This window comes from Centrocercus urophasianus, unplaced genomic scaffold (genome assembly GCF_019232065.1).
Source record: "Centrocercus urophasianus isolate 14NV4802_14NV808 unplaced genomic scaffold, USGS_Curo_1.0 seq_13, whole genome shotgun sequence".
NCBI lineage: Eukaryota > Metazoa > Chordata > Aves > Galliformes > Phasianidae > Centrocercus > Centrocercus urophasianus.
The window spans coordinates 20,368,740-20,394,370 of record NW_024884475.1 but is presented as its reverse complement, the minus strand read 5'-3'; the positions used below and the strand labels follow the sequence as shown (position 1 = coordinate 20,394,370).

Genomic DNA, 25,631 nt, shown 5'->3' with positions numbered 1-25,631 from the left:
AGATTACAGACTCAATACTAGGCAAAAGGACTTAACTAAAGTAAGAGTCATGTTTATGTTTGTCTTTCTTACTGGTTTTCAATTAAAAGAAACAGAAGTTCTGCCCCACTCTTGTTGTCCTTGGGCAGAACATGTGAGATTGAGAGTAAGGTTCAAAACGTGAAGATAACACTTATTCCTTTTCATATACAGCATTAACTCTCTTGTGCTACTCAGCTGCTTTGACAAAGGCCTAAAATCCCTCTTTGGCCTGAGATGAGGGAAAGGGACTGATCTCACTGGCAGATTGATCATCATCTGTTATGTTGGGGATTGTGTCCTGCCCCAAGATGCTGTGTTACTGTGCAAAAGTGGTGAGGCAGAAAACAAGAGGAGCAAGTTCACCACCAACAAGCCACTCAGCTGAATGGGACTGACTAGGTTCTGGTAGTACTTTCAATGAAGAAAAATGTTTCTCTGTTTCTGTGTTTCATTCTGTTTCTATGTTATCCTCAGCTACTACCCAATTTGGTCACTCTGCTGGCAGATAAGAGATGTATTTTCACTCCTTCAAGATCACAAAGGAATTAACTTTCTGACATGCAAGTTATGCACAAGGACATCAAGACTGGCATGAGTGAGTCATGCCCAGTTTTTGAAAGAAGGTGGAAGGAAGGTTGCTTACATTCAGAACAAGAACCTTGGAGGAGTGGATTCCAGAACCACTTGCAGTTCCATAGCTCTGCAGAGGAGGGAGATTTCAAGCACTCCCCACTTTCCAGTTTTTTTTACTAGATATGTTACACATATTTTCTGTCTGTTGAGTTGCATACAGACAGCATGTAATCTAGTCATAAGGAGAACCTGAGCACGGTTTGCAAATTTCAGTGGCTTTTTGATGTTTGAATTAGTTAACTCTAATGGGAAAAACACTGGAATTCTCCTTACAAACATAGCTCTTAAATGATCATTAGAATACAGGCTAATGGGAGCTGCAAATGTCTGCAGCTATGTCCCTCTGCCAGTGTGAAGTTTGCTGTTGTAGAGATGGCCAGTATACACTCTGTAAACCATTAATTTAAAGTCTTGAGATATAGTGTGAGCTGAGACTACAGTACACTAAAATGCATTGTCCTACTGGAACTTTCCCTAAAATTAAAACTCTGCAAACACATACAAGTCTGTTTCCTTAGTTTATTAGTACAAACAGTGCATACACAAGACTGTATATTGTTTGAAGACTGCAATAGATTTCTAATTTAACAACTCTGTAACAAAATTTAACTAAATTTGACATTTATGAAAATATAAATCTCTGATTCAGTAGGTTTTCTCAACAATACAAAGTTTACATAAAAACATTCAATATGATCTATTAGTTGCAAACAAGTTAGGAAAAATCATTCAAGTCACTTTAATATACTATATTGGCTTGTACATAGAACATTCACACACTACATTAAGTTCCAGCTTAGCATTCGTTTGTTGAAAATCTGTGGCATGAAGTTCTCTTTTTAAAAATAAAATTGTTTTGTTTAAACCATTTGAAAAAATTTTCCTCAGATGTGCCATCTTTAAGAAGGAGGGAAATATCTTCTTATGCTTTCAGATGATATCCAGCATATCTTTCACTTGGACGAAATGGAATTTTTTTTTTAAACATTTGTCATTATTTCACAATTTCTGCCTTGAAACTGACAAAACTGTACAAAAGGCTCAGAACAGTTCTAAAGCAGAAAGTGAACCTTGTAGGTAAGAAAAAAACATTACAAATTGGAACCATAAAGAACCTTTGGGCAGCATTTGCATTTGGTGGAGAATTAGCACATATACAAGCGGTCCCAGAGTGTTTGGTCATCTGATCTGTATTTAACATGGGAAAGAACAGAAATGATAGTAAGGCAAATGTTTTTAAGATTAAAACATGGCATATCTGAAAACTTTCTGTTGAGTACTTCGGGAACATAGGAGATACTTTAGACTTTCTTACATCAAAATGGATAGCCATATTTTAACATAAAGAAATTCATATGTTTAATTGTTTATCTGCATTGCCCTTTGTCTTTGAAAAAGTTTTCTTAATGACCTATACTAACATACACTATGACAACATATAACTTCCTCAAACCAAAAACAAAAACCCAACTCTATATTCCTTTTATGATCTAGGTTTAATGTCTTTTTTTTTTATCACAATACAGAAACCTGAAATCCCTGCATGCAGTTAAAAAAAAAAATAAAATCTTGTAGTCCTTTCATTGAGGTGAACAAGTATTTATCACCTCACACATTGTCACATTTGCAGCTGACCTGTACCTACTCTTTTCAACCCCCAAATCAATCCCAATTAAAAAAAAAAAAAAAAAAAAAAAGAGTATTTTTAAAATGATGATGGAATGTATCAAGTGTTCCAGGTTGGCAGGTGACATCTTGTCATTGCACCATCAAGCAAGAAAAATGCAGTTTTGCAAGTGGATATAAAGTTGGCTGTTGGCTATCGATTCAGCTCTGACCACTTATAGGCGACTTACTTTATTATAAACAGTGGTCTGCCTCTTCTTTCTGTTCACATGGAACTTTAGCTCTAGTTAAAGCAGTTTGTCATTTGCAGATAAGATCAGCCAACCTCTGTAATAGCATAACAATTTTGAAAGTATTGCTAGAAATTGTTAATCAAGGCCCTGGTGAAATCTTGTACTGAACCTTGTATTCCGAAATTAAAAAAAAACCCTGCAGCCCATTGCTTAAACATTTGCTTCATGTTCCCACCCCCCCAATTTTTTTTTTTTGTGTATGTGTTTTTGTGTACGTAAGTGTAAGAATATTTGTGAAGGAAAAAATAGCTGGTCTGCCCTCTGCTGTTAATGTCTTCCAAGAAATGCACTGATTTTTACTTGAATTCAGAAGACAAATCGATGCATGAATACTATTACTCAGGTAAACTAGTCAGGACAGATGCTCAGTTGTCAGCAGCAAAACTATGTCCTCTGCAGTCTATGGCTGAGCACACCTTTTCATAGCAATAGTTGTGTTTTTTGGTTGGTGTTGCTTCACTCACCTCAGGCTCTATAACTGTAATGGGGCTATCCCTGGCAAACACTTCAGTTGATTCCCTCCATATGCAGTCTGCAGTCACTTTGAAGCTATAATTGTGACATTTTGGTCTAATCACTTGTGTCGTGTTGTTGAAAATCTGACGGCTGTTTGAAGTAGCAATTTTGATTTTCAGTGCTGCGTCGACTCGATCCACTACAGTGTAAGTGCCTATACTTCCATCATCAAATCCAATAATAATATTTAAATGTCTCTGTGAGAGTGTAAGGAAAGTGGGAGTCTTATAAAGAGAACAGGCACCGATGTTTTTGCCATCCGCTAGCCTCATTACAATTAAACTAGAGATTGCACCATTGTCATCATCTTCATTGAGAAAACAGATGTACACAAGATAGCGGCCATCACGAGACAGCCTTTGCCTCCAGATAACACCTGGAGCGTGAACTACACGAAGTTTTCCACTGTGTAGATCAAGCACATTAATGTTTTCATCACCACGGGTTATAATTCCTAGCTTGCCGTTTGGGGACATCTCAAAGTCTTCCAAATTTTTCAAGAAATTGGTAGGCAGTTGTACACGTCTGCAGATGACTTCCTCTGTTAAGCTCCAGATGTTCACAGTTTCAGTAGATGTTATAAATACTATAATATCTGGGCAGTCTGGTATCAGTTTGACATCTACAATGCTTGCACCATCATCACAGCAAAACTTCTTGGTTATACTGCCTGTCCAGAGACTCACTGCCAACACTTTATTCTTTGCCATTCCGACCACAAATGTATTTGCAGTTGTTATAAATGCATTCTGTAAGGCAACTAAAATATTGCAAACCCTATGTCCTGTTGCCAGTCGCCAAACTCTGGATGCATTTTGCTCACAGAGGGAGACTACAAACTGATCATTATGAGTTATCATTAGCTCTGAGATTTTTTGCCCATTAATGCGAAAGATGTTTTCCCCACTAACAGTGTGCCATACATACTGGCTGCATTTATCATCTGATGTAACCATTATTTCTCCAGAAGTGGTCAGCACACAGTTTTCAACAGTACCTTCGTGCTTGAATATAGCTTCAATATATCCAGTGCTGAAGTTCCACTTGTGGACAGAATCTGATCCATCCAATGTGTATATTAATTCACCTCTGGCTGGCAACACCAGTCTTTGGATAGGTTTGCCAGATTTGTCAATATTGGACATAGCAGTAATGATGTCTATATCCCAAATAGAAAGGACACCACTGGTGGATAAAGATAGCAGCATGTTATGATGATTTGATTTAATTAGCCTGACTATAGTTCCTGAGATTTCCTGTAAGCTTGCCATACACTGTCCCGTATCTCTTCTCCACACGAAAATGGCTGAGGTATTTTCCATTGAAGCAATTATACAGTTGCCATTTTTGGACAACACAGCAGATATAAAGTGCTCATTGTGTTTAGCTCTGAACTTTTCAGCTACCTTCCACACATGAGTGTCAAGGAGCTCAATGCTGAGAGCCTTACAAATTAAAATTGCACTTTGGTCTTCAGAAAGCTCTATGCTGACAACCTCACTGTCATCTCTCCTGCAGTCAAAGTCATCTGTAAGCTGGGGATTTGTGATCTCCTCTGTACTCCAAACAGAGAGGCTGCCTTCACTGTCCACCATCACCATTTCTTGGGCCTTGTCCAGAATGAGAAGGAATTTCACAAATCCACCAGAAAATTCAGAGGTCACGGTGGCCAGCTTTTCTCCACTGCCTAAGTGAAAAATGGTTGTTGTGTTCAGATACTGTCCACAGAAGGCATAAACTCCATCCGGAGAACACTGCACACATGTTACCTCATACCAGCAGTGGAAATGATAGAGAGGCCAGCCATAAAGAAGGTCTATTACAGTGACATCTTTGCTGGCTTCCAGCCACGCGAGTGCATGGTTGACTGATAATGTAAACCCATTTATAAAACTGGAGCCCCCCCCTAATCCACAATGTTTTGACCCCTTAATTTCCATTTCAGATAAAAGACAGGAATTTATGTTATCATATATCAAAAGAGTGTTGTTTGTTGTAGCTACTACAAGATACCTTTCATCACTAGTAAGTTTCATCCCTATGATAACAGATGGAGAGGTTGTAATCTGCCTCAATAGCTGGCGAGTCTCTACATCCCAAGTGCTGATGGAACCATTTTCCAAAGCAGCGATGATTGTACTGGGATTAAAAGTAGGCAGAATTTCAGTGACATGCATGTAGCTGGAGGACAGTGGCAGGCGCTCGGGGCTGTAAGTCACATCCATGGAAGAATGCAAGGGGACGATAGAGCAGTACTTGGGCCCGTCCTTGTCGCATTCTAAGAGTAGGTGTCTGAGTTTAGGCAGTGAACTTACTACTGGCAGAAGCCTCTGTTGCAACTCAGCAGAGAGTGAGCCTGGATATTTTACTACTTTGAACTTGATACTGCGGAGAGTACTGGCCAGGAATTTCAGTTCCTTTTCCTGCGAATAGGTGTAAGCCAGTTCTATGTCTGAAAGTGCTTTATCAAACTGCCCTATTCTAATCATAGTGTACAGCCAGCTGAAGTTCATAATGACTCCATACAGCAGATCATCTGTTCTTCCACATCTTGTCAAGTGATGAATAAGCTCTGTCATTTTTCTATGATTGATAAAAAAGATGTCAGGCTCTAAGGGATTACACTGAAAAACCCATGGCTGATCAGGCGCCTGCCTGTCAAAAGCAATCTGATCCATGCAGTGCTTTTCTTCCTCATTCAAGCCTCTGTTATCACGGTCGGGGCAACTGTTCAAATATTGGTCATTGCTGTAAAAAGGTTTTCTTCGTCCACCTGACCAAACACCAAGAAAATATTCTGCCATGATCGTGTGCATTTCCTGCAAATCTTCTTCATTGTTCAGATACAATTTCTGGGCAATTAGGTGCAAGTGTCTATTTGCCCAAAGAAGAAGGGTAACGTTTTTTACTTGTCGCTCTATTAAGTATCCCTGCAAACCCTCCTTAAGTCTTGCAATGTATACATAAGGAATTCTCAGTGGGTTACAATCTCGGATGCTCTCACTTACTTCATACATAACACTGTTGTCAAGGGCCAAGATATCTTCCAGTTCCATTTCACTCAGGCCAGATTTGGACATAGTGATGTAACCAAGTGCTCTTGACAGTAGTCGTGATCCACATTTACTTTCCAGTGACCAAAACAGCTGCTCTATGCTTTCATGTACAGTGATACAGAGGGAGGACGCATCCACATCTTTGTGAGATCTCCAGTTCTTGACCTCTCTGAAGGTTAAGTTCACAAACATGGGCAGTGTACACTTGGAGAATGCTTCATTGACATAGATTTGTTGCCCTGATGTTACTTTTCTTTTAACTCGCAGCAGCTGATGTTTCAGTACTTGGCTACACATCTTTCTGTCCCTTGCAGTCAATTCAATGTAGTTGTCTTCTTCGTGAATAAGGCACCTCAGTTTTTGCAGTATCCCATGCTTGTTTGGCAGTGTTGACAAAATTATCCGTACTGAACGGGGAAGGTGAATGGGAAGCCACCAAAGCTTCCTAGCGTCATCACTATCTGTTAGCTGTTCTAGGGCATCAAATATTATCACCAATGGTCTGTGGAATGAGGACTCATTCAAGAGATTTATGAACAAATCCCGGAGGTCATGAATCTTTTTAGGGTAACTTTGCACGAGGCAACGATAGTTGACTGCTAATTGTTCACAAATGCTTTGAAGTATATTCTTCAGATCTATGCTTGTTTCAGTGGATCCCAAAAATCTTATAATTACCACAGGGTCAGAATCAGGTCCCATTTCTTCTTGCAGCCAGGAATAGGCCTGGAATACAGAGCATTATTTAGTTAGCATCTAAACAAAGCACAGTAAGAGAGTTTATAAACAGTAATAGCCTATATGTAAATAAACATTTCTAAATGTGACTGGTTGAATGTAAATGCTCTCACTAGTAGAGCCTGAGGCTGCTTTTGATTTCTGTGAACTGGATGAAATTTTCATGTTATGTCATTTTCATGGCTAATATCCTAAAACACTAAGGCCCAGATCTACAAGGACCTGAGCAGAATTTAGCCCATAAATCCCAGGGTACTTTTTGCAAAATCCATGTCTCACTTCTAGAAATCTACAGGTAGACTTCCTTAGACACTAAGTGATGTCATCTTTGGCAAGGCAAACCAGTTTGGCACCTAACCTTGTTTAATATTAATTCCCAGCTAAGATTAAATACATACCCTGGCAATTTTGTTAGACAGGGATGGGAACATAGTATTGAACTTTCTCAGCTGGTTACTTTAATTCTTGGGCCAATGACGTACATTCTCTCTCGGTGTGCCTATGGCTCTTTTATGCTGCCACAATGAGTAAACAGGTTAGCTAACTATAAGCAAGTGAGGAATGTGGCTCTAAATCCTCTCAGTCTTTGCAGGCTAACTAGCTCAGTTCTCTCATCTGCTAATTCTTTTCACTTCACTTGAAGTTATTACAGAATATTTTAAGAAAAAGAAACATAACCAAAGCCTCTGGGTGAACTTAAGTACTGAAATGAGATTTTGAGCTGCAAATCCCTATTTTTCATAGACAACAAATGTGAATCTATAGGAAGTCACATTTGAGAAAGGTAGGATTTTAAGCATTATTGCTTCTCTGTCTATTTCCTTCTGGTTGATATGGCTGTTTCCCAAGCTACTGTGCCAAATTATCTGGGCAACCTCTAGGGAACTCAAAATTGTGACTTTCACCTAGACTATTAGGCTTAAAGATGCCAGCTTGTTTTTTTTTTTTTGTTTTGTTTCATTTTGTTTTTTTTTCTTCTGTGTCTGGTCCTGCTTTGCCGTGTTTCCCCTCATGTCCCTGTAGTACTCAGCTCAGTGGCTGAAGAAGCTTGTCAGACAAAAAAATGTATTTTTGCTGATTATTACTGATAGTTACAGCTAGTGTATCAGACTAATTCTGGAGTAATTTCTGATGAGGATGTTAAACAAGATAGCATACCTTAGAAAAACATGTTGTATTTGTGAATAAGATTAAAAACAGCATATGACGTTTAGATGGTTCTAGATTCATAGAACGTTAGTGGAACAAAAGGGGAAGAGATCATTCTAAAATACACGTTTTTAACTCTACCTGCCTTTTGAAAGCTCAAATAAGGCTTTTTTAATTCACTTGGGTATATGAGATAGGCATGTTGTTATTAAACGGCAGTCCTTTCCTGAACACATATACAATAATATGCTATATGTGAGTTTTATATTCTTTATTTTACTAAGCTGGCCTTTATGCACTAATGATCCTGGCATCACCATTCTATGTAAGGTATTTATTTACCTTCTTTGCCACTTCGGCTAATAAAAGAGTTTTCCCTGTGCATGGTCCTCCGTATATGATAAGAGGGTTAATGTGTCCTATTTTGCTAGGTAGAACATACTTGTGAACTATGTTTAATGCCTCACATCTGTATTCATAAAAAGTGGAGTATGTTTTACATAGTGATGAATGTTGAAGAACTTCATCATACAGCAAGTCTGTCTCGGTGTCAAAATTCTGCTGCACTGTTGCCTGGATTATATCGATCATGTCTTCATAGAACTGTTTACCAAGTCCTTCAATGTAATGATTCTCCACTTCTTGGGAGTACCCCAGTTTCATGTCACAGTGAGTGACAGAGGTGTACACTCTCAGATTGGAGGATGCAACGATGGTAGGAATGAATTCATCCCTGAGCTTGATCAGTTTCTCATGAGCTTCGGGATCTCGTAGAAACTTCCCAGCTGTATGTACCACATCCATGTATTTTCCCATCTCTGGAATTTTAACAAAACGCTCAATGTTGGCAATTTTCCGAATGTAGCAAACACACTTCTTTAGGAAAGCTGGTGTTTGTTTACCCAAGGCAAAGTCAAGTTCATCTTCAATAGCTGAGGATGAAAAGAGAACACAGAGTCTCTGTTATCTTTTCTTTTTAAACTGTTTCGGATCCTGCCCTCTTCCACCCTCTCCCCCCGCCAACATGCAGACACTTTAATGATCACATCTGTTTTCTGTAAGAAGCAGAAAAAGCACAGAAAAAGTTGCTGGGTACTTTCATAAAGGCTTCAGTCTCAAGCAAGCATAATGAGCATTTTTTCCACCTCAATCATGTGAGAAATGCCAACAGAAATATATTTTCATGTTTGTGGAAAGGTTGGTAGAAAAGACAATAAATGAACATACAGAAACAGCCTGAACTTTACCAGAGGAAAGATATCTCTTTGCTTGGCTGTGTTTCATTTTTCCTTTTTCATGCAGCAATTTCACAGCAGTCTTAAAAATCTTCTTTATTTCTTCTGATATATCTTGCCATTTGTTCTCATTCATAGAGTTTGAAGAAGGTTCCATCTTTAAAAAATATCCAGAGTTAAACAATAGGCTATAATACACACATCTAAAACTTCAGAAAGTTATGATCTACTGTTGAAGGTCATAAATAATATGGTAACAGAGAAACACATCTGCTAAAAATAAATGAACAAGTTCACCTTTTTATACTGTAGATAATCATGATGTATATTCCACTTTAGAATAATAAAAGTTATCTACTTTTGAATATTTTCTGAATTCCTCCTGTAGGCAGCTGATGAAATGTTCTTCAAGAATAAGACCTTTGTCTGTAAAGTGTTTTGAGGTGCAAGCCTGAAATAATGATATTACAGAAGCAGTAATATTTCTAAAAACTATTTTTGCTATTAATGACAAGTATTAATAATAATAATTAAAGCTTGGATTTCAAAATTGAAAATGAGTTTCCTAGAACCTAATTTTAAGCACTTCATATTTGAAAAAATATGGGATTTTATCTGACATTATTTTAGTCCATATATTGCTATAGTAACAGTGATCTTAGTGCCACTGGTGAGGGCCTGTGAGATAAATTCATTAATCCCTTTAGAGGTATCTGTCAGATACCACAATGGTGGTTTCTGTAACACAGCTGGCAGTTGCTGCTGTGTTACTGTAGGTGACATCTTCAAGGAGTGCCTTGTTTTCCTGGAAGAAGGAGAGTACAACAGGAAAAAAAGTGGCCCTGAGGTCAATGTTCCTTAGTGACTTTCTTGACATGTTCAGAACAGTTTGTCTTTTATTACTTTCACTGAGTTTATGTGACGTAACCCTGTGTTAGCTTTAAGTTACAAACATCCTTCGGTAACTCCTGCGTCTCACTAGCTTGAAGAAAGGTTAGAACATTGAATAACAAATAAAAGTTGAGCATTATTCTAAAGGATATTGCAGTAAATATGCAATATATAGCTAAATAATACTGAATTCGACCCACTACACATTTCTGTGTTAATGTTTTTTAATATGGGAGGGTAGAATTGAGCCCTGGGTAACACATAATTTTTATTGTCACCAATTAACGACAAATGCATGTTTTAAAAATTATAATTAATGGTGTTGGAAAATCTTCCATTAGAATGCAGTTATTAAGTTAAAAGTGTGGGAGGTGCCGAGGGATTGCATTAGGCACTTGTGTCACTCACTCTTGCAGAACTTTTTCCCCTGACAGAGAGGAATTTTTGAAGGAGGTGAATGCGACTTACTGTATTCTGGAAGCTCTTCAGCATTTCAGATTTCGGCCTGAGGTAATATGCTGGCGGCACTGCGTTCTCATCTCTGCAGTACCACTCTTCTATAATTCTGGTCTCTAGCTTGGCCTCCACAGCAGCATCCAGGATCATTTCAAATTCAGCTGACTCCACTTCCCCTGGGATGCGGATGTTCCCATACTTCTCTCCCAGTAGGCCCTGTGTATTGGCGGGAAATAGGGCTTACATTTTTCTCCTTAGTGATGTGAACACCTTCCACAGGATCTGAATTTCCTAAACATCAGTATTGTAATAGTTTCACAACTTTGAAATTAACAGAAAGGGAAACACAAGCAGTGTAAGATGAATTATATTGAGATTATTGTGTTGAGCTCCATTCCACTATGATCACCTGGTAGATTTTCAAGCAGATACACTAACCTTCTTTACATTAATTGATTATAAAAATACAAGGGCACAACAATACAAACTCTCACATGAGGTTGGGTTCATCTCACATTAACATTATTAAAAATTTCTTCTAGAAATACCAAGATTGATGTTGAAGAACCCCTAGTTACTTTGCTGTCTTGTATTCCCACGCTGCAAAAAAATGTTCACTCTCTTTGCCTCAGCAGCTGTCCAGGGAATGCACAGTGGAGAAAGGTGAAATAGTTTTGACCAATACCAAAACCCACTTTATTACTTAAGTGCATGTATTTGGTATAAATGTAAAGATTTGTGGAAGTCAGTTCACAGATAGTGTTACCTTCAAAACTGAAGCGTAAAATATTGGTTATAATGCCATGAATACATTCTCTAAAACTTAGTTTTGCAGTTTTCTGTGTATAAATATTAAATAAAAAAGAGTTGAGAAAAACTTTTTGGAAGATAAAGCTGTAGGACATTTCTGCATTCTTTCTGCAAAATTGTGGCATATTTTTGACCCTGTGATTTATTCTGCATTCAAATGTTGGCCCACAGCAGTCTGTGAGAATTCTCACTTTGTTTAAAATATAATTTCATTTTTTATTTCTTTTGCCATTTAAATACATTCAGTAAAGATTCTGAATTAATAAAAATTAACACTTAATGTGGAGAGGAGCCAACAGTATCAGCATCTTGATTTGAATCAGAAAGGTCTCTTAGCAAAGTAATGCTAATGCAAATAAAGTACTACCCTAAAAATGTAAATGACCTTGTTGGTAAATAATAAAAATCTAAATAATTGTTATTTTTAAACCACTCATCATAATGAGAAACTGTTCTAAACTTTTTCAGCTGCAACTAAATCCTGCAAATCAATAACTGATTATGATGCAGCTTCACTGATTTTAGAAGTGTGATGCTGCTGACAGCCTTCTCTGAATCCAGCTATGTTGGCAGAAGGTACTCAAGCAACTCATCCTGCTAGTTGCTGTAGCCTCTGATCAGAGACATCAGAGCACTTAATGCAAACACTTCCTAACCTGTTTCAGACAAAATGTGACCACAGCCATATTTTCTAACCTGACTGACTTTTGCCTGGGGCAGAGTAGGGAGAGCACACGTGAAGTGCAGTGCTAGCTCTAATGGCAAATGGTTGGCCTGACAGCCCTGTAGTTCTGAATTCTGAAGTTGCAGAGGTTAAACATAGTATAACGTTATTTTCTTCTTATCACATGAGGTTAATTGCTCTACAGTGCCATACTTGTACATTCACAGTGATGTAGAAATCTCATAAATTTCTCTTACTGAATCTTTGCTATGCAGATTTTTAAATTACCTTAAATAGCAATTAATGAGGCTACACTTTTTCTAAATTTAAGTTCAATGGAATGTCCAAGCAAAGCTCAATAGTTGGGCCATTCATTAGCAGTATTAAAAATTCTTGTTTTATTGCACTGCATTTAATCATTTCAAATTAAAAAAATAATTTTTTTTTTTTTTTTCTTCTCTGGTACAGTTCATGCTGTTCTCTTTCCACTGTATGAGAGGTGAGTAAAGAAAAGCACTACCTTAAAATTTAAACACAGATTTTTTTTCTTATCTGTTATTGCAAGAGACATTATATAAGCAATCCTTTATTAGAGATCATCTTCCTAACCACTTGAGCAAAAAATAATGGAAGGGAATTTCAACATGAACAGAATAGAATAATAGAATCCTTAGAGTTGGAAGGGATCTTTAAAGGTCACGTTGTTCAGCTCCTCTGCAATGAACAAGGACATCTTCGATCAGGTTGTTCAGATCCTGATCCAGCCTGGCCTTGAAATTCTGCAGGGATGGGGCATCCACCACATGCTGGGCAACCTGTTCCTGTACCTTACCACCCTCACTGTAAAAGACTTTTTCCTTATGTCCAAATGAAAACATTTCTCCTTGTTCTATCACCACATGCCCTGCTAGAGAGTCTGTCCCCTTCTTTCTTGTGGCTCTGCTTTAGACACTGGCTCCCTGGAGCCTTCCCTTCTCCAGGCTGAACAGCCCCAGCTCTCTCATCCTGTCCTTGCAAGGGAGGTGCTCCATCCCTTGGATCATTTTTGTGGTCCTTTGGATGCACTCCAACAGGTCCATGTCTCTCCTGTACTGAGGACTGCTCATGTGGACACAGTACTCCAGGTGAGGCCTCACCAGCGCACAGTAGGGGGCAGGATCAAATCCCTCACCCTGCTGGCCATGGTTCTTTTGATGCAACCCAGAATATGGTTGGCTTTCTGGTCTGCAAGGGCACATTGCTGACTCATGCCCAGCTTACCATCTACCAGTACCCTCAAGTCCTATAATATTAGAATCACTGTAGATGATTTTGTCATGTGCTTTTAAATAAAATGGAGGCCTATGCAAATATTATTTGAAAGACATTACATTTTCTAACTGAATGGTCTTTTGTAATTGTGCTTGCTTCATGACTGGAAATCACAGGTGGGATTTTCATAGAAGTCCTTCATGAGCTGCATGAATTAGTCACACTCAGAGCACACCTCTGAAGCTTTGCATTCTACTGAGAGAATGATGAGTGTGCCAAGCTCCTGGGGAACAGTTCTTCCCTTAAACATATTTTGCTAGATGTATAGTATGCTTTTCACCAAAAGTGATCACTGGTTAAAAACAAACAAACAAACAAACAAAAACATAACTAAGACTACGTGTGTTTGCTGGAATCTTAACAAAATTTTTTTGTTACGCTACATGTTAGCCTTTGAATTGGTGCTTTGCATGCACAGGCTATGAGAACAGCATCTTCCATTCTTGCATATGGGAGTAGCTTGGAAGGCTTGGAAGTATCTAATTCTAGGCAGTTTCCACGGAAAAGACATCTCCTCTCTACTTTTCTGGATTTATAATCTGTTAGTACAAATATATTGTGCCAGGGTTCCACAAAAACATCCAAAACTTTAGATACCTAAACTTAGAATGGCACATGTTCCTCCAGGGACTTCAGTGTCCAAGATGCAACTACACTAGAGGCAGGCAGCAGCCTCTCGAAGTGTCTGTCCCTCTCTCATTATTCACTATACATTTAAGTAGGAAAATCAGAACAACAGAATTTAAAGAAAATAAAGTTTCTCCCAATCTTCATGTTTCATCACGCTAAATGAAAATAAGAATATTGCCATTTATGTTCTTTATGAAAAATAACACAACACTCTGCTAATAACCTAAAACTTCAATTTGCGATAACAACATTGGGACAATTTGATGATTATTACAGGAAATTATTTTTTAAAAGCAAGTGCGATGTTTACACTATATTCAGTACTAGGAAACATTGTTATATGCAGACTTGTGAATCTAAATTTCCTACCCAATAAGCCATTTTCGTTTAATCGTAAAATAACAAAAATTCATTAGATTGAAGATGATTGAACTGTTTAAAGCTACCAAACTGGTAAATGTATAAAACCCCCAGGAACTAATTGTATCAGAGAGAACTTCATAGAATTGACAACAGAACAACCTCAGCAGTAGTCTTGTTAGCTTTGTTGTGCCTGAGGCTGAAGTTAAAGGAAAATTATTAGAGGCAAATTAAAGAATTACTGTTTAAGTCCATATGGAAAATATTTTCCTTCTACTCTGGGTGTGGGAAGATATTAAAATTGTAGATACAATCACAATAATGACCAGAAGGAGAAAAGTAACAAGATTTGAATTCTTGCCAACATAGAAAGCTGCAGGTTCATTGAAAATATGGATGTGTAGCTGGTTAATGACCAGATCCAATGATCTTCTGCTGGGCTTCATGGAATCATAGAATGGCTTATGTTGTAGGGGATCTTAAAGATCATTTAAGATCTGTCATGGGCATGGTTGCCAGCCACTAGATGAGGCTGCCCAGGATCCCATCCAACCTAGCCTTGAATGTCTCCAGTAATTGGGCATCCACAACCTCTCTGGGCTTCTTGTTCCAGCACCTCACCAATCTCTGTAAAAATTTTCTTCCTAACATGTAACCTGAATCTACCCTCTTTTAGGTTAAAGCCAAGCCTCCTTGTCCTGTCACTATCAAACTGTGTAAAAAGTTGATCCTTGTCTGGCTTTTAAGTTCTCTTCAAGTACTACAAGACCACAATGAGATCTCCCTAGAGATCTTCTCCAAGCTAAACAAGCCCAACTACCTCAAACTTCCTTTACAGGAAAGGTGCTCCATCCCTGTGATCTTCTTTGAAGCCCTCCTCTAAACCCTTTCCAATAGCTTTACATATTCTTGTACTGGGGGCCCCAGGCTTGGACACAGTGTTCCAAAGGGGGCCTTGCAAGGGCATAGTAGAGTGGGACAATCACCTCCCTCTTCCTGATGGCCATTCCTCTTCTGGTGAAGCCCAGGATACTATTGGCCTTCTGGTCTGGAAGAGCATGCCGCTGTCTTATGTCCAGCTTTTTGACCATCAGGATTCCCAGTACCTTCTCCACAAGACTGCTCTCAATGAATTCTTCACCTAGTCTGTACTCATATCTGGGATTGCCTCCAATCCCAAAACCTTGCACCTGGCTTTGTTAAATCTCATTAGGCTCTAATGTGCCCACTTCTCAAATATGTCCAGGTCCCTCTGGATGCCATCTCTCCCTTCTACTGTGTCAACTGCATCACTCAGTTTGGTGTCATTAGCAAACTTGCTGAGAGTATACCCAATCCCATTGTCTATGTCATTGATAATGCATTGAAGAGCACCAGGCCTAAGACAGACCCCTGGGGACATTTCTTGTGACGTGCCTCCACTTGGACTTAGAACCATTGACAACAACCCTTTGGCTATGACCAACCAACAGATTCTTTATCCACCTAATAGTCCAGCATTCAAATCCATGTCTCTCCAATTTAGAGATAAAGATGTGGTTTGGGATCATGTCAAAGGCCTTGCACAAGTCCAGGTAGATTACATCAGTTGCTTTTCCTTTGTCCACTGATGCTATTCCATCATAGAAGGACTCTAGATTGGTCAGGTATGATATGCTGTTGGTGAAGTCATGCTGGCTGTTTCTGATCACCTGCTCATCCTTCATGTGCCTTAATATGTCTTCCAGGAGAATCTGTTCCTTGATCTCCACAGCACTTACGTTAGGCTCACTGGCCTAACATAGTTCCCCAGGTCTTCCTTTTTTTAACTCCTCAAACATGGGAATGATATTCAACAAGTGGTTCTATCCTATGTAGATACATCTGTGTGATAACATAAAATCACTTCAGCACAACTGTAGGAAATGCTTTATGGTTTTCAAACTGTCTACAGTTTGTACCCTGTCTTGCATTTTGAATTTCCATTTGCTAATGCAGTGCAGTTCTAAGTCCATCCTGCCTAAACAGCTTGTTCAAGTAAAGGAAGGACTGCAGGATTGGTAACATTTAGGCACATTTACCCTCCTGGTCAGCAGAAATTTTTGGATTAACTGATATAAACAAATAGGTAGGCAGATCATGTCTTAAAAATCTGGAACAAAACGGTCAGGACAGAGATTTTTTACATTCCTGCTCAAAGAAATTTAGTACAACCATAGGTCTTTTTGGCTTATTGCCAGCATAGTGTAACCCTATTTTTATGGCTCCCTATCGATGATAGTTATGCAATATAAGATAGTCACACCATTTTTTCCTCCCCCTCCCCACTGGGGGGGGGGGGAAGCAAAACAAAACCAAAAAGCAAAAATACAACAAACAGGCTTAGCTGGACTTTGTTTCTGAGAAACAAATATGTGTTAAATTGAAGCTGAGAATTTACTATCAGAAACAGGCGCATGTGTCCTTGACTTATTTATTCATTTTTATTCACTGAGGGACCAATACCCAAGTCCTCTCAAGCTCAAAACAAGAATGCTAATGGTTAAACAACATTGAATCATTTGAACTGAAATGAGAGAAGTATATTTACTTAAATTTATTTTCAATGCACTAATGATTATTTCAATACTGAGAAAAACAAACATGATTTCAGTGAAAATCTCAGTGGAGTATACATGTTAACTGCTTGTTAGTCTAATCTGCAACCAAACTGACTCAAATAACTGAAACTTAGATGAAGAAGACATTTTATCTAAACCAAATTTTAGGAAGTTGAAGATACAGAGTAGCTGGTAGCTAAGAGATACTCTAAAAATAGTTGTCTCCACCTTTTTTCTTGCTAGCTGTAATGTGGTACAATGTACCTTCTGATACACGCACAGGGAGAATATTCTTCAAATTCATAAATAGAGAAGTAAAAAGTAGGGAGAGGAAAAAGAATGAAAAAAAGTTGTAGCCGTGATTTCTAGAATGCATTTGCCTTCAGAACAGCATTTTTCTTCTGATGCTGGCTGTTGTAAGGCAGTACAACTAAGTGAGCAGAGTTGGTGCAGACCTCTTAAATCTCAGCCCTTTGTTCCACTTTTTGCTTCATCTCAGTTTGGCACATGTAGCTTCCTGATGCTTTTACCACTGCCTTGGATTGCCCACCTATGAAATGAGGCTAATGACAACTTGCAAAAAAAGCTTTTATGTTCTCACTACTAATATATAATGGATCTCAAGTATTTATATTTCAGCAAGGAATGAGACTGTAGCTTTACATTGTTTGTCAAATTTTTTGTTTTTTAAAAGAGGAAAATAATGCCTTTTGAGCAGTAATAAATATTTTTGACTTTTTTCTTTACCTGGTGCTAATATTTGTGTCTATGCCTCCAGTAATTTGGTTGAAATTTGTAGGAAAATATATTTATTTTTATAACTTCAGCTGACTGCAGAAACCATGAAAGAAGAAATTTTTTTTTCATTTTGAAATGATTGTCATGGAAGTATAATAAAATCACTTCTGTGTTGAGAAATAGATACATTTTCAACCTGCCTGAATGTGCATTTATGCTCCTTGGCTTGAGAAACAGTGCTTTGGCTCACTGAAGCATGCCCTAATTTCTCTCTTCTTTTTCCCTGGAGGCTTTGCAGAATTACAAGGAGATGGTAGTGTTGGCAAGGCTAGAGGCATTTCAGAAACTTCATAAGGGTATTGGTTTCAGTTCCACGAAGAACAAAAAGGGTTTGTTGTACTGGAACTGGAACTGAAAGGATGGAGTGCTAAAATCTTCTGCTGTGAGTAAAGTTTCTGATATGAGGTATGAGAATGATGGTGGTGTTACTTGATAAAGAGGGCAGCTGTAAGCAAGTGGACCATTTCCTTTGGCTCTGAACTTCAACCACAGTACAATATTTCTAAATTTCTTAACTTTCTCCTAGTGGTAGGGAGATAGAAAATAACTATGAAGGATTTCTCAGGACATATTTGGTAGGAACTAATAGTCTGTCATGCAGGGTGAACGTGATTCCTCAGAATAAATTCATGACTTCCCTGATATGCTTTGCTTCATCAGAACTTTTCTTTCTTCTGGAGATAAAAATATCAGTGATCTACTTTCTCCAAAATCTTTCTTCTCTCTTGTATGTGATTATAGACTATTGCTTCGGTCCATTTAGTTGTCTTTTCTTTCACCATCATTGCTTCAATCTCCCTGAGTGGATGCGCAGGTGAGAAAAACAGTCAAAGAGAATAAAACAAGATAGAGGAAGTACTGTAGAAGATTTTGCCTACCTGTGGCTGTACATTTGAGCCACTCACTCACTCAAATTCTCCTTCAGAGGAGCTGGGTAGAGAAACAAACTACAAGGGTTAGTTCTAATAGAAGATTTCAGCAAACACCCCCAGACTGGAGTTGATAACCTTGTCTGTAGAAATCTCTACCCTTCCTACAGCATGTGGGATAAGAACCTTTCCTGCAAGATCCACCTTGTCTTCAAGAGAACAGCATGGTAGTGTAACCTTGCTTGTTCTGTAAAATAATCTCAACACTTAGCCAAGCAGGGAAGAAACATGAGAGGGTTTGAAATCTTGTCTTGCATCTCTTAGGTGAAGAGCAGCTAACAGAGAAATGCTTCCCCTGCCAGTGCTGTTTAGTGTGCCTCTCTGAGCATCCAGAGATACAGGCACACAGAAGAAGATACCTTCAGACTAGCAGTGTAGGTGGCTGTTAGGACATGACATTGATTTCTGGACAAAATATCAAGGAATTAAAAACTAGGACTCTCTTATTGCCCACTATTATGCTTTGTACCAAAGAAAATGTACTGTCTTCTGCTGGGTCCACATACCCACATGCCTTCTAAAAAGAAGGACCTTATTTTTATATTCAGGGAAATAAAATTGTGCTAATGTCTATAACAAGGGCTGCTTAGTTTCTAAATTCCTATTTTGGTGTGGTGTTTAGGATAAGTGATAAGCCAAAGAGTTTAGATAGAAGTAATTTTGAGCAAGACAAAAAGAGATGAATTAGGCATGTAAGGCATTAACACAGAGGTATGTAGACACCTCCAAATCTGCAGCAATTGAGGGGGTCTTTAGGGCTGCATGTTGGGCACATGCACTCTTTTTTGGAGTACTTCAGAAAATGGATTTAATGCAGAAGAACTCTTGGGAAGATCTATATCTTTATATCTTCTATATCTATATAGATAGATATATAGATAGATATATATCTATCTTCTATATCTATATATCTTTATGCTATTCAGTAACACAAGCCATGTTTCTCAGTAACATATACAGCCACTATAATGGTATTAGAAAGTGTTAATTAATGAATAATCAATGAATATTATCAGAAGTATAGGTCACTGATGGGATAACAGAGTTTTTAAAGACCTTCTCTGACTTTAGAAAACTTGAAGCTAGTATTAACATTATATGTCATTTCACTGCAATTTCACTGCTGTTTTTTTTGTCCTTCTTACTAGAGATTGGTGTTCATTGATTCTGCAAATGAAAACCTAATTTTGTAATTAAATGTCATGAAATTGCTTTGACAACTTGCATAGAATAATACACTTCCCAGAAGCCTGATATGACCCATGATTGTGCAGTGTGTTGTAAAGCATATAAACACTATTAATAAAAATATATTACAGAGATAAAAAAACAAATGAAGGCCCAAAGGCAGTTTTTTAGTACAAGGGACACTAGTTCTAGTTCTCTAGTGTGTTAACTTCATGTGTTAACTTCATGTCTTCTCTAGTAGTAATTTTAATCAGACCTGAAATAAATGGTAAGTGTACAAAACACTAAATGCTAAATACAGCCTGCAGGTAACAGGTCAAATAATTAGCCAAATTGTTAAAAATTCAGTAGCATGAAAATGAATGAAAGACAGCAAAGGACATGACACTTCCTTCAGTAAGGATTCCATTTTGCCCATGCCATGCAATGATATGACAGAGAGGCAGAGTATATGCTCTGCTAAAGGCTGTGGCAGGCAATGCCCTGTTGTTCCAGCCATGAGCAGCACAAGCATTTTGTAAAAAACTTTCAAAGAAGTTTTAAGCACTAAAATATTTTCTCTACTATTTTGGTGTGGTATTTAGGATGAGTGATGAGCCAAAGAGCTCAGATAGGAGTAATTTTGAGCAAGAGAAAAAGAGATGAATTAGCACCGAAGGCATTTGTCACAAAATAGTTGACAAAGAAAAGAACATATAGCTTACTCATAATAATTGTGATCTCTGTAGCATTCTAAGCAGGTGTTTTCTAATTTATTTTTTCCAGGCTGAATAGGATAAAAAAAATAGTGTGATGTTTTGCAGTTATGAAAGAAGGAAGCGTATAATATTTAACTGCTACATAGCATACCAACAAAACTTCACTGAGAGCAAGTATTTTAAGAGATGAGTGAAAACAGTGTATGAGCATACCTGCAGCACCATGAATATCACTGATACTTTCCATTATTTTGCTTTTATAAATTAGTTACTTCCTTGAAGAAAAATAATATGAACTCTAATTATCTTTAAGAAAATAACTAGCCACTGATTCTTGAATTTAAGAATATTCAGACTGAGAAGTGAACTTGTTACTAGGTGGGTAGGTATTTGTTTCTGGATATGTCACTCCTGAAGAGACTCTATTTGAGAAAAGAGTACATGCTAGATGCAAGCAAGAGCATTAAGTGCTTAAGTGAACTTATCAACTGCCTGCTACATGCTGTAAAGTATGCTGTTTCTTTACACAGAAGTGAGATTATAAAGTTTAGGATTATTTTTTTTTCCTCTCTCACTTGCAAGAAATAGCTGATGTTGGCTTTCTCACACAGTTTCATTTGTAGAGCAGACCTTTACATCTACTTGATTAAAATAGTAGCACAGAATATGACATGGTAAAACTCTTGAAGCTCAAGAGAAACTAAATCTTATAAATCTCAGGCTGCCTATTTTCTCCTCCACACATTATGTGCAGAATGAAGCAAATTTGAGTTTACACAAATCTTGTTCTCACTAATATGGTCATTCATATTAGGTTTAATACCTAACTTTCTGGAAGACAGCACCAAAAAGTCAATTTATGTCCAGAATAAGAAACACAGAGATTTAGCACAAATCACATACAGTCTTCTGGAGGCTTAAAATGAAAGCTATTTAAAGATTACATGGAGAAACAAGTGAAAACCATGCAGTTTTGATGGTGCATGCAAAAGCTGCATGATGAATCTTGTAGATATTTTCAGTGGGTTATGTTTGAAAAATGGGTAAGCATTTTTAGATCCTAGATTTTAGATTTAGAGAATTAGAAATGATTCACAGGAGAATACATTCCCAGCTCTAAGGCAGATCAAGGAACTCATTTACAATAGCTTAATAATATCATATTATCCTGTGCTTGATATCAGTCTATGGGTATGTGTGCTGTTTGTGCTGTCCAGAGACAAACATCATGTAAAGGGCTATATATCCTTTGCCTGCCTGAACTGCCTGACTGAAGACCAAGGCTCCCCAAAAGAGGAGAGTCACATACAAATTTAATCACTGTTTCCATTGTGAAAAGTGTTAAAAAAATACACAGAGCTCTCCTTTGATATTGGCAGAATTTTTTTTCCTGTTGACTGTCCCAAAACAGAATTAGTGTTTTCAGCCCTATGCTTAATGACAGGGTTAATGCCAGGAAGTCCTACGGAGACACTGCTGTATCATGTGTGATTCCACTTATGTTAGTGGGAATTATTATCTGGATGGGTTTCAAATCAGATGCTGAGTGAGAAGATAATTCATGGTTTGATATTTCTCCCTTTGAATATATTTTATTGGGACAACTGGGCTGTTGTGCCCATGGCTGGTTTCAGCTATTTCTCCTCATTCCCTGTAATCTAGATCTGCTTTCCTGAGGAAAATTAAAGTCTGAAATGCATTGAGACTTCCTAACCTCTGTTGAATTCCTGGGTGCTTAGCATTCCTCCTAAACTGACTGTTTTAACGGACACATTTTGCTGACTTTACCCTCTGTAACTTTAAATGTCAGGGTGTTTTCTCAGGATAGAAAAAACAAAATGCAATTAAGGTATTCCGGAGCCTGTATGTATTCAGTTTTCCAATTAGGAACAAATCCTAAGGTAGACAGCACAACTGAACTGGGAGTTGAGGAGATTCAGGAGAACTGAAGTAATACAATTTGGATTTTTCTCTGAGCCAGAATGCACTTAGAATTAATTATCAAGCGAAGAAAAACATGTAGCAGTGCACTTCATAAAATGATTAAAGCACACGTTATACTCAGGGAACAAAAAGATCTGGAGGTATAGACATCATTTCACTCCTTGATTTCATCTCAGTTCCAGGGTTATTTAAGGACATGACAGACATTGTATATTTTTAATATTGAGCTGAAATTCTAGTGGAATTTCGATTTTATAACATTAGGAGTTTTTTAATGGCTTATGAATGCTGTATTAAACACAAGCTGTCAATAATTTCAGATGGTTAATGTAAACTACAGTGTCAGTACAGAGGTAGAAAATGAAGAAGTAGAATGAGGCCTTCGCTTCTTTGGACCACATGATTTGTATGAAAGCAGGGAAGACTCTCTTAGATTTGTATCTGCTGTAGCTTCAAGCTCAGTCTGGATCCAGATAAGTATTTATGTTCTTAATTTCCAGACATTTGCCAAATCTACTCAGTGTTTTCTATTATTTGATTTAGTTGTTATGCTTAAGCAATAGTAATCATAAATCTTCATAAATCTGCTCCTTATCCTTACTGTTAGTCAACTCCAAATTACATTGAAGTTGTCATTTTATTTATTTATTTATTTATTTTGTATAAATGTGTTCAAATGAAACACAAAGTAATGAGAATCTCTCTGGAACCATCTTAATGCTTATTATGTGTCTAGGTTGTGTCCCTCCTTGCACTATTAGAAGTATTCTGTCACTAAGAGACAGAGAAGACTTCACTAAAAGAAATAAAATAAAACATACATCATTAATATAAACCAAGATGGAAAAAGATATCTTGGGGATAAATAAACCAAATATGAAATTTTTAATCATAAAGAATTTTGTTTTATCTATGTAATTTTGATACTTGCAGAGAGCTGGCCTTCATCTGACCAGGCAAAGGAATGATTTTTTCTCTAGACAATCAGTGCTTTTTTTGCACAACTACCTGCCAGAGCTTGCACTTTCATAATTACACATTCAAAACATGCTTGAGGAACTTCAAAGTTCATGTTTAGGCTGACTAAAATTTGGTATTGATATAACTCCCCCAGTGTACCCAATTACTTTGCTCTATAACTTGTTGTAAATAAGGAAGAAGCTTTGACTTTTTTTCTACGTCTTTTTTTCTATGAAACAATCATTCTTAATCCAAAGCAGTACGCAAAGACGATAGGCTCATCAGGTATTCCCTTTAGACAATGATCAGGAACACTTGCTGAAACTTTTAATCTGGTTACTCCCTAAAATAGAGTAAAATCCACCCTATAGCCAAAATGCCTACATTCTGGTCTAAGACTTCAGTGAATGCATCTAGTGAAGAGGAATAAGAAAAGGTGTGCTATCCCCAGTGACATAAAAGTTTAGAAACCAATAAGCACCCTTATTAGTACGTATCAACAGTGTTCTTTCAGTGTTATGATTCAGTGCTGCATTTCCAAATGAATTTTGAAATCATTTTTTTGTGCCTGATATACTGCAGTTCGATTTGAAAATGTTGGTGCAACCACCATCTAAGCACAAACCCAAATGTATTGAACTGAACAAATTGCTACAATAACAAACTCAGACTTTAATTTTGCAGTTTCTCAGGCTGTGATCGTGAAACAAGAGTAGTTCAGGCAGAAACTGCACAGTGCTGCATAGCTGGATGAGAGCATGTGCAAGTTGCAACTTGCAGCGTGTGTTTGAAGAGCAGTGCAGAGCAGCATGCCAGATCTTTTATCTGTATCAAGGCACAACCAACAGCAGGTTAGTACTGGGCTACTAGTTAGGGGATCTCAGTAAAAAAGCAGTAAACTCATTCTGAAAAATAAATCACTGTAGATTAACAATAGTCTAAATAGCTAAAGGCTTTAATTAATAACAAGCACTGCACTTTGGTTCCTAAAATAGCACCTAATTACCTAGTATTTCTTTGCTTTCAATGGAGAAATAGGTGCAGCTCCAGAGAATGACTCAGAAATTACTGGAGGTAACTAGATATTCCTATTGGCTGTTAAGGGTATCTACTGTAGACTGAGACTAGATCCAAAATGGATGAATCCTCTTCATGATCGGTACTAATAATGGGATGATAATATAATCCTTATTGCCAGACTAGTCTCATGCCTGTATTGCTATCTCTTATGAATTTACTGGGAAATGTGACCAAAGAAAATGTAAAGGTTCTGGAGAAGCACTGAAAATATATTCAGTCTTTGGTACCATTATGCAGTGCAGTCTTGCAGTTCACAATTTAACAAATACACTGCAATATGATCTCCTCATGTAAGGTACTGAGACAACCAGCCTGAATTTTTATGCAAAATTTGCATGGAAAACATTTTTCCTACAGAGAGATTGCATATTCCCCTCACAAATAAATCTTGATAAATTTGTAGATAAAAATAGCATGGTACATGCTGCAAGTTAGTAAATGATCACATGCAATAGGTACTGACTTTAAATAGAAAACAAATGAACAAACAAAATCCCAAACTCAAACCACTCTCCCCTCCCTTGACTGGAACTAGTATTGATAGAGCTTGGACACCAGGGAAAATGGGGACTGTATGTTCCCAAAGAAAACATCACAGGAAATTAACCACTCACTGTTTCAGAGTTGCTTCCTCTTTTGTGCTTATGAATACGTGTTCAAAAGCTTAAGACTTCTAACTTCTGCACCTTAATTTAAGAGCTGGATTTCATTTTCTCTTCACCTGACATCACAATACAGGCACAAAGCACCATAAGGGAACACTTTCTAAAATCAAATCATATCCGCAAGTTAATTCTGAATATGCAGATTTAATCCCAGATCTGAGTTTCAATTTAAAAAGCCATAACTGAAATGTAAGAAAATACCCAGCTAAATGGAAGTGGCACAATTTATAGAACATTGTCAAGAAATGGGAAGTTGCCCAAAGTCTGCAGTACCAGTCAGTTTTTAATTATGTTACTATAAATTAAAACTAAATACACTTGCTGGAGTAGGATCAAATTCAATTTGATTGTAAATGAAATAAAACACACTCCACTAAGGTATAACAAAGGAAAAAACAAAC

General features: G+C 37.6%; 1 protein-coding gene across 1 annotated transcript in view; it reads right to left on the bottom strand.

The window, feature by feature from the left end:
* Positions 1 to 1,317: 1,317 nt before the first annotated feature.
* The window catches only part of NWD2 (NACHT and WD repeat domain containing 2), a 49,106-nt gene continuing 24,792 nt past the window's right edge, over positions 1,318 to 25,631 (bottom strand). The window contains exons 6-9 of the mRNA XM_042811852.1: positions 10,627 to 10,830; positions 9,280 to 9,424; positions 8,375 to 8,964; positions 1,318 to 6,871 (exon numbers count right to left, since the gene is read on the bottom strand). Coding sequence (XP_042667786.1) covers positions 2,939 to 6,871; positions 8,375 to 8,964; positions 9,280 to 9,424; positions 10,627 to 10,830 — 4,872 coding nt within the window. The 3' untranslated portion in view covers positions 1,318 to 2,938. The remainder of the gene's footprint in view (positions 6,872 to 8,374; positions 8,965 to 9,279; positions 9,425 to 10,626; positions 10,831 to 25,631) is intronic.